At 47.3% G+C, this 19,672-nt stretch overlaps 1 protein-coding gene across 2 annotated transcripts in view; it reads left to right on the top strand.

Moving 5' to 3' along the window:
- Nucleotides 1-10,721: 10,721 nt before the first annotated feature.
- Nucleotides 10,722-19,672, top strand: part of psmc3ip (PSMC3 interacting protein) — a 75,805-nt gene continuing 66,854 nt past the window's right edge. For both annotated transcript variants that reach the window (XM_048560912.2, XM_048560911.2), the window contains exons 1-2: nucleotides 10,722-10,814; nucleotides 19,509-19,609. In XM_048560912.2, coding sequence (XP_048416869.1) covers nucleotides 10,790-10,814; nucleotides 19,509-19,609 — 126 coding nt within the window. In that variant the 5' untranslated portion in view covers nucleotides 10,722-10,789. The remainder of the gene's footprint in view (nucleotides 10,815-19,508; nucleotides 19,610-19,672) is intronic.

Below are 19,672 nucleotides of genomic sequence, written 5' to 3'. Positions count from 1 at the left end.
GGTCTAATTTTCAACTCTACTGGAAAATTTGACAGAATAATAGATTATTTAACTACTAAACAGCAACTGTTGCAATATAGTGGCATCCTAGAAACACATTTTTGGCAAAGGCAAATTCAGTAAAGCAAATTGTTTCACATGCGATTCTGGCAGCAAGGAGACAACCCAAGTTTTTATCTGTAACAGAAAGAAAGATGTACTAACTTCAACCAGCTTCAAAAACCCAGTAACAACTGAAAGCTAACCTAAAACCTTGGTCCTGCGGGAGCCTGACTCTACACATTCGTGCTGCTTCTATTGTTCTGACTTGTTTAAAAAAAAAACACAAAAGGCTTCATAAGCTGTTTACTTTATTGGTTTGGAGATACTACTTTTTACGTGTGGTTCAAAATCTCTCTTTTTTTAAATAAAAACAGGACAGGGTACACATCTAAAAGCCTCAATTGTCAAACGTCTTGCCCCCCCCCACCCAAAAAAAGAACCAGCAAAATATAAAGAGAGCTTCATTTTTAAAACCCTTTAGCCTTACACTCTCTGAATACATTATATATACGTTACATTGACTACTAGCACACAAACATTCAACACTACAGAGTATTTCAATCCATTTCTTCTGCCACCTTCATCTTCTTTCTTCGAAGCCATGACAATGTGTCAGCAATTATACTCTCTCTAGCTCTGCCACATTTACAATTTACAAATTAAATGGCTGCAATAATAAACTCCATCTAAACAGTCTAGTATTTTTAATCTTTAAATTTTTCCAAAAAATGTTAAGGGGCTGTGATTGGTATATACAACTATCTCAGACACATTACTGGCAATACCAACTCAAGGTCTCTTTCTCAATTGTGGAATATTTCTGTTGATGAATATTCATCTTTCTGGAAAAAGTACTGAATAGGTTTTAGTGTCTTCTCATAGAACATTACATGGATAGAGCAGGTTCCAGGGTTTAGATCTTTCATTAAGGTCAGGGAAGGTGGTAAAAGAGGGGGAGGTGTGGCTTTGTTGGTCAAGGACAGTATAACGGTGGCTGAAAGAACTTTTGATGAGGACTTGTCTACTGATGTGGTATGGGCTAAGGTTGTCGAGGAAGGTTTATCGACTGAGTCAGTATGGTTGGAAGTTAGGAACAGCAAGGGAGCAGTCACTTCATTGGGGGTTTTCTACAGACCCCCAAATAGCAGTAGGGAGATCGAAGAGCTCGTAGGCCGGCAGATTGTTGAAAAGTGCAAACGTATCAGGGTTGTTGTTATGGGTGACTTCAACTTTCCCAATATAGATTGGAACCTCCTTAGTGCAGATGGTTTAGATGGAGCCGTTTTTGTCAGGTGTCTTCAAGAGGGTTTCCTGACTCAGTATGTGGACAGGCCGACGAGCGGGGAGGCCATTTTGGATTTGGTGCTCGGCAATGAGCCAGGACAGGTGTCAGATCTTGTGGTGGGAGAACACTTTTTGGTGACAGTGACCACAACAGCCTCACATTTACCATAGCCATGGAAAGGGAAAGGAGCAGTTACCAGGAGAAGATATTTAACTGGGGAAAAGGAAACTATGATGCTATCAGACAGGAGTTGGGAAGTACAGATTGGGAGCAATTGTTCCACAGAAAGGGCGTAGCAGACATGTGGAGGCTGTTTAAGGAGCAGTTGTTGTGAGTGATGCATAAATTTGTTCCTCTGAGACAGGTTAGAAGGGGTAAGATTAAGGAGCCTTGGATGACGGGTACAGAGGTGCTTGTTGTCAAAAAGAAAAAGGCAGCGTACGTAAGGTGGAGGAAGCAAGGGTCTAGCACAGCTTTAGAGGATTACAGGCTTGCTCAGAAGGAACTCAAAAGTGGACTGAGGAGGGCCAGGAGGGGGCACAAAAAAGGCTTGGCAGGAAGGATTAGGGAGAACCCGAAGGCATTTTACTCATACGTGAGGAGTAAGAGAATGATCAGGGAGAAGGTAGGGCCGATCAGGGATAGCATAGGGAACTTGTGCGTGGAGTCTGAGCAGATAGGGGAAGCCATAAATGAGTTTTTTGCTTCGGTTTTCACTAAGGAAAGGGACCTTGTTGTGAATGAGAACTTTGAGGAGCAGGAAAACAGGCTTGAACAGATCGAGATTGAGGAAGTTGATGTGCTGGAAATTTTGGCAAACATCAAGATTGATAAGTCCCTAGGGCCAGACCAGATTTATCCTAGGTTGCTCCGGGAAGCGAGAACGCAGGTTGCTATGCTGCTGGTGAAGATCTTTGCTTCCTCACTCTCCACAGGAGTCATACCAGAAGATTGGAGGGAGGCAAATGTTGTTCCTCTTTTCAAGAAAGGGAATAGGGAAATCCCTGGAAATTACAGACCAGTCAGTCTTATGTCTGTGGTCAGCAAGATTTTGGAAAGAATTCTGAGGGATAGGATTTATGACTATTTGGAAAAGCATAGCGTGATTAAAGGGAGTCAGCATGGCTTTGTGAGGGGCAGGTCATGCCTTACAAATCTTATTGAGTTCTTTGAGGAAGTCACGAGACAGGTTGATGAGGGTCAAGCAGTGGATGTGGTGTACGTGGACTTCAGCAAGGCACTTGATAAGGCAGGTTCATTCATAAAGTCAGGAGGTATGGGATACAGGGTGATTTGGCTGTCTGGATTCAGAATTGGTTAGCGGACAGGAGGCAGAGAGTGGTTGTAGATGGTAAGTATTCTGCCTGGAGGTCAGTGCTGAGTGGTGTCCCGCAGGGCTCTGTTCTTGGGCCTCTGCTCTTTGTAGTTTTTATAAATGACTTGGATGACTCGGTTGAGGGGTGGGTTAGTATGTTTGCTGATGACACAAATGTTGGAGGTGCCATTGATAGTATCAAGGGCTATTGCAGGCTTCAGCGAGACATTGACAGAACGCAGAGCTGGGCTGAGAAATGGCAGCTGGAGTTCAACCTGAATAAATGCAAAGTGATGCATTTTGGAAGGTCGAACTTAACTGCTGAATATAGGATAAAAGGCAGGATTCTCAGCAGTGTGGAGGAACAGCGGGATCTTGGTGTTCAAGTGCATAGCTCCCTCAAAGTTGCCACCCAAGTGGATAGGGTTGTTAAGAAAGCATATGGTGGTTTGGCTTTCATTAACAGGGGGATTGAGTTTAAGAGCCGCGAGGTTTTGCTGCAGCTCTACAAAACCCTGGTGAGACCACACTTGGAATATTGTGTCCAGTTCTGGTTGCCCTATTATAGGAAAGATGTGGAGGTTTTGGAGAGGGTGCAAAGGAGGTTTACCAGGATGCTGCCTGGACTGGAGGGCTTGTCTTACGAGGAGAGGTTGACTGAGCTCGGACTTTTCTCTCTGGAGAGAAGGAGGAAGAGAGGTGACCTGATCGAGGTGTACAAGGTAATGAGAGGCATGGATAGAGTCGATAGCCAGAGACTTTTCCCCAGGGCAGGATTGACTGCCACGAGGGGTCATAGTTTTAAGGTGTTAGGAGGAAGGTATAGAGGAGACATCAGAGTGAGGTTCTTCACCCAGAGAGTTTTAAACGCATGGAATACTTTGCCAGTGGTAGTCGTGGAAACTGAGTCATTAGTGACATATAAGCGACTGCTGGACATGCACATGGACAGCAGTGAATTGAGGGGAATGTAGGTTAGGTTATTTTATTTTTGGATGAGGATTATTCCATGGCACAACATCATGGGCCAAAGGGCCTGTACTGTGCTGTACTTTTCTATGTTCTATTACAGCGCAGAACAGGCCCTTCGGCCCTCGATGTTGCACCGACGTTCGATAAGGTTCCCCACAATAGGCTATTGTACGAAATGCAGAGGAATGGAATTGTGGGAGATATAGCAGTTTGGATCGGAAATTGGCTTGCTGAAAGAAGACAGAGGGTGGTAGTTGATGGGAAATGTTCATCCTGGAGAGCTGTTACTAGTGGTGTACCGCAAGGGTCGGTGTTGGGTCCACTGCTGTTTGGCATTTTTATAAATGACCTGGATGAGGGCGTAGAAGGATGGGTTAGTAAATTTGCAGATGACACTAAGGTCGGTGGAGTTGTGGCTAGTGACGAAGGATGCTGTAGGTTGCAGAGAGACATAGATAAGCTGCAGAGCTGGGCTGAGAGGTGGCAAATGGAGTTTAATGCAGACAAGTGTGAGGTGATCCACTTTGGTAGGAGTAACCAGAAGGCAAAGTACAGGGCTAATGGTAAGATTTTTGGTAGTGTAGATGAGCAGAGAGATCTCGGTGTCCATGTACACAGATCCTTGAAAGTTGTCAACCAGGTTGACAGGGCTGTTAAGAAGGCATACAGTGTTTTAGCTTTTATTAATAGAGGGATCGAGTTCCGGAACCAAGAGGTTATGGTGAAGCTGAACAAAACTGTGGTGCGGCCGCTCTTGGAGTATTGTGTACAGTTCTGGTAACCGCATTATAAGAAGGATAGAACATAGAACATAGAACAGTACAGCACAGAGCAGGCCCTTCAGCCCACAATGTTGTGCCGACCATTGATCCTCATGTATGCACCCTCAAATTTCTGTGACCACATGCATGTCCAGCAGTCTCTTAGATGACCCCAATGACCTTGCATCCACAACTGCTGCTGGCAACGCATTCCATGCTCTCACAACTCTCTGTGTAAAGAACCGGCCTCTGACATCCTCTCTCCTTTCCACCAACCAGCTTAAAACTATGACCCCTCGTGCTAGCCATTTCTGCCCTGGGAAATAGTCTCTGGCTATCAACTTTATCTATGCCTCTCATTATCTTGTATACCTCAATGAGGTCCCCTCTCCTCGTCCTTTTCTCCAATGAAAAGATACCGAGCTCAGTCAACCTCTCTTCATAAGATAAGCCCTCCAGTCCAGGCAGCATCCTAGTAAACCTCCTCTGAACCATCTCTAAAGCATCCACATCTTTCCTATAATACGGCGACCAGAACTGGACGCTGTATTCCAAGTGCGGTCTAACCAAAGTTTTATAGAGCTGCAACAAGATCTCACGACTCTTAAACTCAATCCCCCTGTTAATGAAAGCCAAAACACCATATGCTTTCTTAACAACCCTGTCCACTTGGGTGGCCATTTTAAGGGATCTATGTATCTGCACACCAAGATCCCTCTGTTCCTCCACACTGCCAAGAATCCTATCCTTAATCCTGTACTCAGCTTTCAAATTCGACTTTCCAAAATGCATCACCTCGCATTTACCCAGGTTGAACTCCATCTGCCACCTCTCAGCCCATCTCTGCATCCTGTCAATGTCCCGCTGCAGCCTACAACAGCCCTCTATACTGTCAACGACACCTCCGACCAGAGGCCCAAGGACAGAGCCCTGTGGAACCCCACTCACCACTGACTTCCAGGCAGAATATTTTCCTTCTACTACCACTCGCTGTCTTCTGTTGGCCAGCCCATTCTGTATCCAAGCAGCTAAGTTCCCCTGTATCCCATTCCTCCTGACCTTCTGAATGAGCCTACCATGGGGAACCTTATCAAATGCCTTACTAAAGTCCATATACTCCACATCCACAGCTCGACCCTCATCAACTTTCTAGTCACATCCTCAAAAAACTCGATAAGGTTTGTGAGGCATGACCTGCCCCTCACAAAGCCGTGTTGACTGTATTCAATCAAGCCATGCTCTTCCAGATGGTCATAAATCCTATCCCTCAGAATCCTTTCTAACACCTTGCAGACGACAGACGTGAGTCTTACTGGTCTGTAATTGCCGGGGATTTCCCTATTTCCTTTCTTGAAGAGAGGAATTACATTTGCCTCTCTCCAGTCCTCAGGTAGGACTCCAGTGGAGAGCGAGGATGCAAAGATCTCGCAAGTGGCGAAGCAATTTCATTTCTCGCTTCCCAAAGCAGCCGAGGACAAATCTGGTCCGGGCCTGGCAACTTGTCAATCTTAATGTTTGACAAAATTTTCAGCACATCAGCTTCCTCTATCTCTATCCATTCCAGCATGCACACCTGCTCTTCAAAGGTTTCATTCACTACAAAGTGATGTGGAAGTTTTGGAAAGGGTGCAGAGGAGATTTACTAGGATGTTGCCTGGTATGGAGGGAAGGTCTTACGAGGAAAGGCTGAGGGACTTGAGGCTGTTTTCATTAGAGAGAAGAAGGTTGAGAGGTGACTTAATTGAAACATATAAAATAATCAGAGGGTTAGATAGGGTGGATAGGGAGAGCCTTTTTCCTAGGATGGTGACGGCGAGCACGAGGGGGCATAGCTTTAAGTTGAGGGGTGAAAGATATAGGGCAGATGTCAGAGGTAGTTTCTTTACTCAGAGAGTACTAAGGGAATGGAACGCTTTGCCTGCAATGGTAGTAGATTTGCCAACTTTAAGTACATTTAAGTCGTCATTGGACAAGCATATGGACATACATGGAATAGTGTAGGTTAGATGGGCTTGAGATCAGAATGACAGGTCAGCACAACACCGAGGGCTGAAGGGTCTGCACTGTGCTGTAATGTTCTATATTCTATGACCTGTGAACTAATCTAAGCCCATCCCCCTACACTATCCCATCATCAATCATATGCTTATCCAAGGACTGTTTAAATGCCCATAATGTGGCTGAGTTAACTACATTGGCAGGCAGGACGTTCCACGCCCTTACCACTCTCTGAGTAAAGATCCAGCCTCTGACATCTGTCTAAAATCTATCACACCTCAATTTGTCGCTATGCCCCCTTGTTCAAGCTGAAATCATCATCCTCAGAAAAAGACTTACTGTCCAACCTATCTAATTCTCTGATCTCGTTGAATTCTTGCAAGACTGCAGCACTGACGCCCACATCATTTGCATCAGTAGCTACCTTGAATGGCTTTGCGTAATCAGGTATGGCTAACACTGGGGTGGTGGTTAACATAGCTTTCAAGCTGTCAAATGCCTTTAGAAGTTGGTCCATCCACTGAAATTTTCTGCACTTTTTTCAACAAATCAGGTGGAACAACCGTGCTGTTAAAATTTGGTAGGAATTTTCAATAAAAACCATTCAGTCCCAGGAATACTAGCACTTCCCTTTTTATTGATGGTATGGGAAACTCGCCAATAACCTTTTTATCCACATCCCTTAGAGTCTAATGATATGGCCTATGAATGTGACTTGGGCTTTTGTGAGCTCACTCTTAGCCAGGTTTATCACCAAGCCTGTCTCCTGAAGTTGTTGGAATAATTCTGCTTTATGCTTCAAATGTTCCTTTCATGTGTGACCAAAAATTACAAGATTGTCTACATACACAACACAATTGGGTAATCCTGAAATTACTTTATTGGTTAGTCTTTGAAACGTGGCTGGTGTATTCTTCATACCAAATGGCATGACTTCAAGCTGGTCAAGTCTAATTGGTGTCATGAAACCTGAAATTTCTTTTGATCTTTTGCATAAAGGTACCTGCCAGTATCCCCTGAGTAAGTTGAACTTAGAAATATAAGTTGCTTGTCCTACCTTTTCAATACATTCTTCCAGCAGTGGAACTGGATTTAAATCAAATATTGTAATGCATTGACTTTGCGATACTTCCCAACAATTATGTGGGGACTATCTGGTTTTGGCACCATTATTATGGGTGAGCTCCAGTCGTTGCAACCCGCTTTAATTGTGTCATCTCTAAGCACATTTCAATTCTTTTCGAACCGGTGCCAATTTTGGAGGGTTAAGTCAACAAAGATGTGGCTTAATTGGAACGGAATTTCCTATATCTACATCATGCATAATCATGTCAGTATTTCTCAGTTTATTCCCACATATCTGTGATAGGACTAGTGACAGGTTAAGTTTAATGTTAGTGTTGGGTCAATGTTAGAATCATAAGAGTCATACAGCACAGAAAGAGACCCTTTGGTCCAAATTGTCCATGCCATCCAGACATCCCATTTTGGGCCCATTTGCCAGCTTTTGGCCCATATTCATATACCCATCTATGTCCTCTAGTTTTGGACTCCCCTACACTAGGATAAAGACCTTGGCCATTCATCCTATCCTTGCCCGTCATTTTTTTAGGATTAAGTGTTGGGTTTAGGGTTTGTGTTATCCCTGTCCCTGTGATAGGGTGCAATCTCAGAGAACATACTCCAGATCATTGTCAGCGTCTTTACAGAGGCATACGAGAGCATGGTTCTCACTCTCAACACCTGTAAGATGAAAGTCCGGCATTGTGGAGCAAACCCTGTGTCATCAAGACCCACAGAAGATACCTTAGATATTATTAACCACTTCCAAAATCTCTGGATGTCTTGTCAGCCAAAGAAACTGTTCAAGAAGAGGTCCAGCACTGTTTCTATTGTGGTAATGCAGCCTTCAACCACTTTAGGATAAGGGTGTTCAAGAATAACAGCAGTAGATTTAATGCTAAGCTCATGGTTTGCAGAAAAAAAACTATGGGTGCTGTAAATTAGAAACAAAATCAGAAGTTGCTGAAAAAGCTCAGCAGGTCTGGTAGCATCTGTGAAGAGAAATCAGAGTTACAGTATTGGTTCCAATTCTGAAGAAGATCACCAGATCCTAAACATTAACTCTGATTTCTCCACACAGATGCTTCCAGACCTGAGATCAGAGATAATGGGACTTCCAGACCTGCTGAGTTTTTCCAGAAACTTCTGTTTTTGTTCATGGTATACAGAGCTGTGCTAGATCCCACCCTCCTACATGATATACAGATCTGTGGTGGATTCTGCCCTTCTACATGGCTCTGAGACATGGACTGTCTATAGCAGACACCTCAAGGCACTGGCACAATACCATCTACACTACCAGTGCAAGATGTTGTGAATCTGCTGGGAAGAAAGATGCAGCAACCCAGCATCATTGACCAGGCCAACATCACCAGCCTCGAACCACAGACCACCCTTGATCAGCTCCATTGGTCTGGGCATGTTGTCTGCATGATCGACATGCAACTCCCCAAACAGGTGCTCTACTCCCAGTTTCAAAACAGTGAGTGAGTCCCAGGTGGACAGAGGAAGTGCTTCGGTGACAGTCTCAAGGCCTCACTGGCAAAGTGTGGCGTTCCTGCAGATGCCTGGGAATCACTGGTCCAAGATGGCCTAAAGTGGAGGAGGACCATCTGGGAAGGCATTGAGCACCTTGGGAGTTGATGTTAGGAAAAAGCAGAAACAGTGTAAGGAGCACGCCAATGTCCCGCGACCACCTTCTGCCCCAAGTGTAACGGAGCCTGCGGTAGCCACATTGGCCTGTACAGCAACATTTGGACTCACCCTGAGAGTGGGACAGAGCCATCCTCGTCAGCGAGAGACCATGGTGATGGTGATGGTGGTGAGGATAGGGTTAAGGTCAGTGTGCAGGTTAGACTCAGTTTATCCCTGTCCCTGCGATAGGGTTAACGTTAGGCTTAGTGTTGGGTTTAGGGTTAATATTATCCCTGTTGCTACCGTAGAGTTAGCATTCGAGTTGGGTTTTGGGTCAGTATTTCAGTTGAGGGTTTAATTTAAACTTTATGGTTAGTGCCGGTTTTAGGGTCACGCGTTATGGATTCAGTTTATTGTGGTGTTTTAAGGTTTTGGCTTAACGTGTAATTCCCGCTCCCGCAGCCTACCGCCCAGGCCTCACCTACAGCGCATGCGCCGCATAGTGGCGCCGATTTCGTGGCAAAGACGCAGCCCCCCCCTCAATAACCGGGAACCGGCCTCTCTCCGCCCGACCCCCCCCCCTCAATAACCGGGAACCGGCCTCTCTCCGCCCGACCCCCCCCCTCAATAACCGGGAACCGGCCTCTCTCCGCCCGACCCCCCCCCCCCTCAATAACCGGGAACCGGCCTCTCTCCGCCCGACCCCCCCCCTCAATAACCGGGAACCGGCCTCTCTCCGCCCGACCCCCCCCCCCCCCCCTCAATAACCGGGAACCGGCCTCCCTCCGCCCGACCCCCCCCCTCAATAACCGGGAACCGGCCTCTCTCCGCCCGACCCCCCCCCTCAATAACCGGGAACCGGCCTCTCTCCGCCCGACCCCCCCCCCCTCAATAACCGGGAACCGGCCTCCCTCCGCCCGACCCCCCCTCCTCTCTCCGCCCGACCCCCCCCCCCTCAATAACCGGGAACCGGCCTCTCTCCGCCCGACCCCCCCCCCCCCCCCTCAATAACCGGGAACCGGCCTCCCTCCGCCCGACCCCCCCCTCAATAACCGGGAACCGGCCTCTCTCCGCCCGACCCCCCCCCCCTCAATAACCGGGAACCGGCCTCCCTCCGCCCGACCCCCCCTCCTCTCTCCGCCCGACCCCCCCCCCTCAATAACCGGGAACCGGCCTCTCTCCGCCCGACCCGACCCCCCCCCTCAATAACCGGGAACCGGCCTCTCTCCGCCCGACGCCCCCCCCCCCTCAATAACCGGGAACCGGCCTCTCTCCGCCCGACCCCCCCCCCTCAATAACCGGGAACCGGCCTCTCTCCGCCCGACCCGACCCCCCCCCCTCAATAACCGGGAACCGGCCTCTCTCCGCCCGACGCCCCCCCCCCCTCAATAACCGGGAACCGGCCTCTCTCCGCCCGACGCCCCCCCCCTCAATAACCGGGAACCGGCCTCTCTCCGCCCGACGCCCCCCCCCTCAATAACCGGGAACCGGCCTCTCTCCGCCCGACCCCCCCCCCTCAATAACCGGGAACCGGCCTCTCTCCGCCCGACGCCCCCCCCCCTCAATAACCGGGAACCGGCCTCTCTCCGCCCGACCCCCCCCCCCTCAATAACCGGGAACCGGCCTCTCTCCGCCCGACGCCCCCCCCTCAATAACCGGGAACCGGCCTCTCTCCGCCCGACACCCCCCCCCCCCCGCGGGAGAGTGTGGTACCGAGCGATGAACAAACAGAAGGAAGGTGCCGGTGAGTGTGGGCAACGTTAAAGACTGAGACGGGGCGGGAACCGGGGCTTTGATGTACATTTTCTTTACTTCAGTACAACTGAAATTCTGAGAAGGGTGAAAAGTTTGGTCAAGCTTGCTCTTGTTAAACTAAATTTATTCTAAATCAGCAACAGTAGGTCATCTGAAATTCGGGAATATTTACAGTTGAAAACTGGAGTGAAGACTTTCAGGCCATCAGACATCTATCTGTTCGAAAAGAGAACAGCAGATACTGGAAATCAAACACACAAACAGAAATTGCAGGAAAAACTCAGGTCTGGCAGCATGTGTGGAGAAAAAGCAGAGTTAAGTTTTGGATCCATTGATCCTTCTTTAGAACTGATTGTTGTTGGGAAAAGTTGGTGCATATGCATAAGATAGTTTGTGTACGCCGGTGAGGAGTAAAAAGATGGGTGGAAATGGACCCCAGAGAGAGAGAAAAACACTTGGACGGACAAAGGAATGGATAGCCTGGGAGAATCAGTAGCTCTTAATGGGGACTATTAGTGGCCGACAGTGGGTTGTTTGTGGTACCAGGGCGGTACGGTGGCTCAGTGGTTAGCACTGCAGCCTCACAGTGCCAGGGACCCGGGTTCGATTCCAGCCACTGGCAACTGTCTGTGTGGAGTTTGCACATTCTCTCCGTGTCTGCGTGGGTTTCCCCTGGGTGCTCTGGTTCCCTCCCACAGTCCAAAGATGTGCAGACTAGGTGGATTGGCCACACTAAATTGCCCGTAGTGTTCAGGGGGTGTGTGGGTTATATGGGGATGGGTTTGGGTGGGATGCTTCAAGGGGCGGTGTGGACTTGTTGGGCCGAACGGCCTGTTTCCACACTGTAGGTAAGCTAATCTAATATGATGACAAGGCCTAGTGCGTGGGGTTTAGGGTAAGGACATGGGAGAAGGGGCTAAGGTCTTAAAATGTTGATGGTTCTGAGGTAGGATCACTGGACCTGAAACATTAACTCTGATTTTTCTTCATCGATGCTGCCAGATGTGCTGAGCTTTTCCAGCAATTTCTGTATTTGTTCCTAAAATATTAAATTTGATACTGAGCTCCGAAGCAGGGTTTCCAAGCAGAAAATGAGAAGCTGTTCTTCCAGCTTGCGTTGAGTTTCACTGGAGCACTGCAGCAAGTACAAGACCGAGATGTTGGTTAGGGAACATTCTGGTGTGTTGAAGTCACAGGCAACAACTTCAGGGTCATTATTGCGGACAGAACATTCGTGTTCTGCCCAGGCTGCTTTTTTATCTCAGCAAAGATCTGTGGACTTGTGGACAGGATAGAAAGTCCTGAAAGGATACAGTGAGACACAGACCATTTGCAGATGTGAGTGGAGAAATCACAGATGGAATTTAATACAAGGCGGGGAGACTAGGACCCGTGGGCACAGCCTTAAAATTAGAGGAGGTAAATTTGAAACTGAAATGAGACGACATTTCTTCAGCCAGAGAGTGGTGGGCTTGTGGAATTCATTGCCGCAGAGTGCAGTGGAAGCCGGGACGTTGGATGCCTTCAAGGCAGAGATCGACAAATTCTTGATCTCAGAAGGAATCAAGGGCTACGGGGAGAGTGCAGTGAAGTGGAGTTGAAATGCCTATCAGCCATGATTTAAATGGCGGAGTGACTTGATGGGCCAAATGGCCTTACTTCCGCCCCTATGTCTTATGGTCTTATGTGTCAGGTGCTGCTGTTTGGGAGATCAAATGGTAAGGATGAGCATACAGTTAATAGCAGGACCCTGAACAGCATTGATGTACAGATGGATCTTAGGACTCAAGTCCATAGCTCCCTGAAAGTGGCCACTCAAGCAGACAGGGTGGTAAAGATGATGTAAGGCATGCTTGTTTTTATTGGTCAGGGAATTGAGTACAAGAGTCAGGATGTCATGTTCTATCTTTTTAGAAGACTTTGGTTAGGCCACACGTAAGAGTACTGCGTTCAGTTCTGGTCACCACATTACAGGAACGATGTGGAGGCTTTAGAGAGGGTGCAGAAGAGGTTTACCAGCATGCTGCCTGGATTAGAGGGTATGAGCTATGAGGAAAGGCGAGAAAAACTTAGTCAGAGATAGTAGGAACTGCCAGTGCTGGAGTCTGAGAATAGCAAGGTGCGGAGCTGGATGAACACAGCAGGCCAGGCTGTATCAGAGCAGCAGGGAAGCTGATGGAGAAGATAACAAGGTGTAGAGCTGGGTGAACACAGCAAGCCAAGCAGCATCAGAGGAGCAGGAAAGCTGACGTTTTGGGTCTGGACCCTTTTTCAGAAATGGGGGAGGTGATTCTGAAATAAGTAGAGAGAGAGGAGGAGGCAGATGGAAGATGAATAAAGGAGCAGATAGGTGGAGAGGAGATGGACAGGTGAAGGAGGTGGGAATGGACCCTGTAAAGGTGCATGTAGGTGGGGATTTAGGGTAGGGGTTGGTCAGTCCAGGGAAGATGGACAGGCCGAGGAAGCAGCGATAAGGCTGGTAGGTAGGAAGTGGGGTGGGGTTTGTGGTGAGAGGAGTGGGTAGATGGGAGAAAGGATGGTCAGGTTAGGGAGGTGGGGATGAGCTGGTCTGGTTTTGGGATGTGCTCAGTGGCATTGAGATTTTGAAGCTTGTGACGTCAACATTGAAAACATTGGGCTGCAGAGTTCCTCAGCAAAACATGAGGTGCTGTTCCTGGCATCGTTGTGACACTGGAGGTGGCCCAGGATGGACATGTCATCCAAGGAGTGGGATTGGGAGTTGAAGTGGTTTGTGACTGGGAGGTGCAGTCGTTAGTTGAGAACTGAGCGTAGGTGTTCCACACAGCAGTCTCCAAGCCTTCGCTTGGTTTGTCCGACTGTAGAGGAGGTCACATCGGGAACAGCGGATACAGTATACCACATTAGCAGATGTGCAGGTGAACATTTGTTTGATGTGGAAGATTTTCTTGGGGTCTGGGATGGGGATGAGATGTAGCAATTCCTGTGGTTGCAGGGATAAGTGCCGGGGGTTGTGGGGCTGGTGGGGAGTGTGGAGCGGACAAAGGAATCACGGAGAGATTTGTCCCTCTGGAAGCCAGGTAAGGGTGGGGAGGGAAAAATGTCTTTGCTAGTGGGATCAGATTGCAGGTGGCAGAAGTGTTGGAGGATGATGCATTGGATCTGGAGATTGGTGGGGTGGTACGGGAAGATGAGGGGGATTCTGTTTTTGTTGTTATTGCAAGGTGGGGGTGTGAGGGATGAGTTGCAGAAAATGCGAGAGATGCAGTCGAGGGAGTTTTTGACCACTGTGGAGGGGAAATTGCGGTCCTTGAGAAAAAGGGACATCTGGGATGTCCGAGAGTGGAATGCCTCGTCTCGGGAATGGTGAAGAAGGGTCTGAAGAAGGGTCCAGACACAATGTCAGCTTTCCTGCTCCTAGAAAAACTCAGGTTGTTTTCTTTGGAGTGGCAGATGGTGAGGGGAGACTTTATAGAAATCTATAATGTTATGCCACGCATAGATAGGGTTGACAATTGGAATCTTTTTCCCAGAGTTGAAATGTCTAATACTACAGGGCATGTATTTAAGGTAAGGGTGGAAAGTTCAAAGGAGACGTGAGGAGCAAGCTTTTCACACGGAGCGTGGTAGGAGTCTGGAATGTGCTGTCAGAGGTAGTGGTGGAGGCAAATAGGAGCATTTAAGTGACTTCTAGATAAGCACATGAATATGCAAGGAATGGAGGGATTTGGACCAAGGGCAGGCAGGAGGGATCAGTCTAAGTTGGTGTCATGTTTGGCACAACATCGTGGGCCAAAGGGCTTGTTCCTCTGCTGTACTGTTCTATTGTAGAGGATACTGAGCAGCAAATACAGTAAACTACAATAAGTGAAATACAGGAAAGTGCTGTATCATCTGGAAGATGTGTCTGGGGACATGGATAGTGAAGAGGAAGGCAATAAACTGGTATTTGCATAGGAAGATGCTGTGGGGTGTGGGGGCAATGTTGGGAGTGGACGAAGGTGTTCCAGAGGGAATTTTCCCTGTGGAAGGCCGTCTAGTGGTGGCATTCTGTTGGAGGTGGCAGAAATGGCAGCTAATGACCTTTTGGATGTGAATGCTGGTGGGGTGGACAGCAAGGACCGGGGGAGGGAAAAGAAGGTGAGAGGGCTGAAGTCAGGGAGATGGGTCGGACACACTGAGGTTCAGTCAACCACTGGTGGTGGGGAATCCTGAGCTAAGGAAGGAAACAGACATTTCGAAGGCTCCCTTGTAGCATCATCTGGCATCATCAGAATAGGTACAACAGGGACGGAGAAACTGAGAGATTGGAATAGATTCTTTACAGAAAGCAGGGTGTGAAGATGAACAGTCAATGAAACTACTATAATTGGTGATCTGTGATAATGGGAACTGCAGATGCTGGAGAATCCAAGATAACAAAGCGTGGAGCTGGATGAGCACAGCAGGCCAAGCAGCATCTCAGGAGCACAAAAGCTGACGTTTCGGGCCTAGACCCTTCATCAGGAGCTTTTGTGCTCCTGAGATGCTGCTTGGCCTGCTGTGTTCATCCAGCTTCACACTTTATTATCTTGTAATTGGTGATCAGCTTGTTTTGCTTTGCGTGCCTGAGCAGTTAAAGGCAAGTATTCTATATGCCTATTTAACTGCCTTGCCTGCTTGCATTGCTGCCTTCAAATATCTGTTGGAATGGATGCTCCCTCTCATCTTCTGCCATTCAGAAAGTTCTCCATTGCTTTTTTCATTGTCCCAAAATGCATAATCTCTCATATTTCATGAGTAAACTCGATTTGCCACTGTTCAGGTCATCTGACTAGCTCATCGATATCATCCTTTAGCCTCGACTTCCATCTTCGTAATTTACCACACCACCATGATGTGATTGGTTGCATTTTAGTACATTAATGCAAGTGGCTCCACAGATAGTGGATGAACTGATAGTAATTTTCCAAGAATCTGTAGACTCTAGAAAAGTCCCAGAGGATCTGAAAATTGCTAATGAAATTTTTATTCAAAAAGGGAGAGATGCAATAAAAAGGTTAATTACAGGACAGTTGGATTAATATCTGTCATTGAAAAAGTATTACAGTCTGTTATAAAAGATGTAATAGTAGAGTATTAAAATACATAATATGATCAAGCAGAGTTAGCGTAGCTTCATGAAAAGAAAATAATAGAACTACTGAACCATTGAAATGATACAGCACAGAGGGGACCCATTTTGTCCATCTTGTGTTAATACAAAGACCGCCGAATGCCCTTTCTAACCCCATCTTCTGGCACACAGCCCACAGCCTATAGCCCTGCAGCTTACAACACTTAAGGTGCAGATCCAAGTAATTTTTAAAACAGTTTAAGGTCTCTACCTCCAACACATGAAGCAAATTCCAGATACCCACCACACCCGGTTTAAAAAAAAGTTTTCCCCTCTAATCCTTCTGTCACTTAGCTTAAACCTATGACCCCAGTTTTTGTTCTTTCTGTCAAAGAAACAAATCCCTCCTGTCTACTCAATCTCTATCCCTAAGAGTTTTGTATGACTCAATCATGTCCAAATTTCCCCACCATCACCCTGCCCTTTTCTGTTCCATGGAAAGCAACCGTAATCTCTCCAATCTCTCCTTATAGCTACAATTCTCCAGCCCTGCGATATTCTAGTAAATCGTCTCTGCACACTCTCCAGAACAATTACATCCTCCCTGTCATGTGATGACCACAACTGCACACAGTACTCCAGTGTAGCCTTACCAATGTCTTGTACAGTTTCAGTATTATATGGCTACTTTTGTATTCTGTACTTTGGCTGAAAAAGGAGAGCATTCCATTTGCCTTCTTTATGATGTTTGCCTTCATTACTCAGACTTTTGAGTGTAGGAATTGGGACTTCATATGAAGTTTGTACAGGATGTTAGTGAGGCTTCTTCTGGAGTATTGTGTGCAGTTCTGGCCACCCTGCTATTGGAAGGAAATTATTAAATTAGAGTGGACTCAGAAAAGATTTACCTGGATATTGCCAGGAGTGAACACAGCAGGCCAAGCAGCATCTTAGGAGCACAAAAGCTGATGTTTCAGGCCTAGACCCTTCATCAGAAAAGGGGGATGGGGAGAGGGTTCTGAAATAAATAGGGAGAGGTGGACCGAAGAGGGGTAGAGGAGAAGAGAGGTAGGGAGGGGATAGGTCAGTCTGGGGAGGACAGACAGTTCAAAGGGGTGGGCTGAGGTTAGTAGGTAGGAAATGGAGGTGTGGCTTGAGGTGGGAGGAAGAACAGGTTAGGGAGGCGGGGACGAGCTGGGCTGGTTTTGGGATGCAGTGGGGGAGGGGGGTTTTGAAGCTTGTGAAATCCACATTGATACCATTGGGCTGCAGGGTTCCCAAGCTGAATATGAGTTGCTGTTCCTGCAACCTTCAGGTGGCATCATTATGGCACTGCAGGAGGCCCCGGATAGATGCGTCGTCTAAGGAATGGGAGGGGGAGTTAAACTGGTTCGTGACTGGGAGGCGCAGTTGTTTATTGCGAACAGAGTGTAGGTGTTCTGCAAAGCGGTCCCCAAGCCTGCGCTTGGTTTCTCCAATGTAGAGGAAGCCGCAACGGGAACAGCAGATGCACTATACCACATTGGCAGGTGAACATCTGCTTAATATGGAAAGTCGTCTTGGGGCCTGGGATTGGGGTGAGAGAGGAGGTATGGGGGCAAGTGTAGCACTTCCTGCGGTTGCAGGGGAAAGTGCTGGGTGTGGCGGGGGTGGAGGGGAGTATGGAGCAGAAAAGGGAGTCCCAGGGGGAGTGGTCTCTCTGGAAGGCAGATAAGGGTGGGAATGGAAAAATGTCTTTGGTGTGATCGGATTGTAGATGGCGGAAGTGTCAGAGGATGATGCGTTGTATCCGGTTGGAGGATGATGCGTTGTATCCCTTGTCTGCTCCACACTCCCCTCCAACCCCACCACACCTAGCACTTTACCCTGCAACCACAGGAAGTGCTACACTTGCCCCCACACCTCCTCCTTCACCCCTATTCCAGGCCCCAAGATGACCTTCCATATCAAGCAGATGTTCACCTGCACATCTGCCAATGTGGTATAGTGCATCCGCTGTACACGGTGTGGCTTCCTCCACATTGGAGAAACCAAGCGTAGGCTTGGGGACCACTTTGCAGAACACCTATGCTCTGTTCGCAATAAACAACTGCACCTCCCAGTCACGAACCATTTTAACTCCCCCTCCCATTCCTTAGACGACACGTCTATCCAGGGCCTCCTGCAGTGCCATAATGATGCCACCTGAAGGTTGCAGGAACAGCAACTCATATTCCGCTTGGGAACCCTGCAGCCCAATGGTATCAATGTAGATTTCACAAGCTTCAAAATCTCCCCTTCCCCACTGCATCCCAAAACCAGCCCAGCTCGTTCCCGCCTCCCTAACCTGTTCTTTCTCTCACCTGTCCCCTCCTCCCACCTCAAGCCACACCTCCATTTCCTACCTACTAACCTCATCCCACCCCACCCTTGACCTGTCCGTCCTCTCCGGACTGATCTATCCCTTCCCTACCTCCCCACCTAAACTCTGCTCTCCACCTATCTTCTCCTCTATCCATCTTCAGTTCTCCTCCCCCTCGCTCCCTATTTATTCCACTTCCCTCTCCCCATCCCCCTCTCTGATGAAGGGTCTAGGCCCAAAACGTCAGCTTTTGTGCTGCTGAGATGCTGCTTGGCCTGCTGTGTTCATCCAGCTCGACACTTTGTTATCTCAGATTCTCTAGCATCTGCAGTTCCCATTATCTCTGTTGCCAGGATTAGAGAGTTTTGAGTTATTAAAGTAGGTTGGGACGTTTTTAACTGGAGTGTAGCACATTGAGGATGACCTTATGCAAGTTTATAAAATCATGGGGGCATAGATAAGATGAATAGCAAGGGTTTTTTCCCTAGGGTGGGGAAGTTCAAAATTAGGGGCATATTTTTAAGGTGAGCTTTTCCTCACTTCATAAATTTAAAGTTATTGCAACAGAAGAGGAATTCAGGCAAGATGGGCCGAATGGCCTCCGATGCTGTAACAATTCTGGTAAAGTCAGCCTCATTGTTGTGGGTCTGGATAACGTGTAGGTCAGACTATGTAAGAGTGGCAGATTCTTTCCATAAAGGACATTAGTGAAGCAGATGGGCTTTTACAGTTGACACTGGTTCCGTGGAAGTCATTAGAATAGCTTTTTTTTTTCCAAAATTCTAGGTTTTTATTGAATTCCAATTTCACCATCAGCCATGCTGGGAATTGATACCCGCAACACTAGAGCATTTAACTGAGTGTGGATTACTTGTCCAGTGACTGCACCATTGCCTTTGCTGTATCCAGTTCAATTCAACCATTTATTTCTTTACATAAAAGTGAACTGAATTGGTTCTACAGTAGTATTTGTCATGGTAGGTACCTCAGTTGGAGATTAAGATGTATCATTCTCTCTTTACCTCTGTCTGAAGATGCTTGCAAATTTTTACTATAGACTGTGCCATTTGTCTCACAAGAAATGATTTCAGTATTAATATGGGAATTGATATGTATAATAAACCCAAAAAGAGCATCTTACTGCTAAGCCTATGATGTTTAAACAGTGATTAAGGATTAAGGCGTTCTCTGTCATAGAGAATAGATTCAAGTTTAAACGTCAGGCAATTTTAACATTTTAATTGAAATTAAAAATCTTTTCTTTTTAGCTGCCTCCGTTATTTTGAAGTATTTGAATGACCAGAATCGGCCATACAGTGCACAAGATGTTTTTGGGAATCTCCAGCGAGAATACAGCTTTGGGAAAACAGTAGGATTGTTTGGTGTTGTTGCTTGTTCTTTATTTTAATTTTAAAATGTTGTCTCTCTATGA

Source organism: Stegostoma tigrinum, chromosome 31 (genome assembly GCF_030684315.1).
Source record: "Stegostoma tigrinum isolate sSteTig4 chromosome 31, sSteTig4.hap1, whole genome shotgun sequence".
Lineage (NCBI taxonomy): Eukaryota > Metazoa > Chordata > Chondrichthyes > Orectolobiformes > Stegostomatidae > Stegostoma > Stegostoma tigrinum.
Note: the sequence above shows the minus strand (reverse complement) of the source record. Positions and strands in the feature narration are given on the sequence as shown.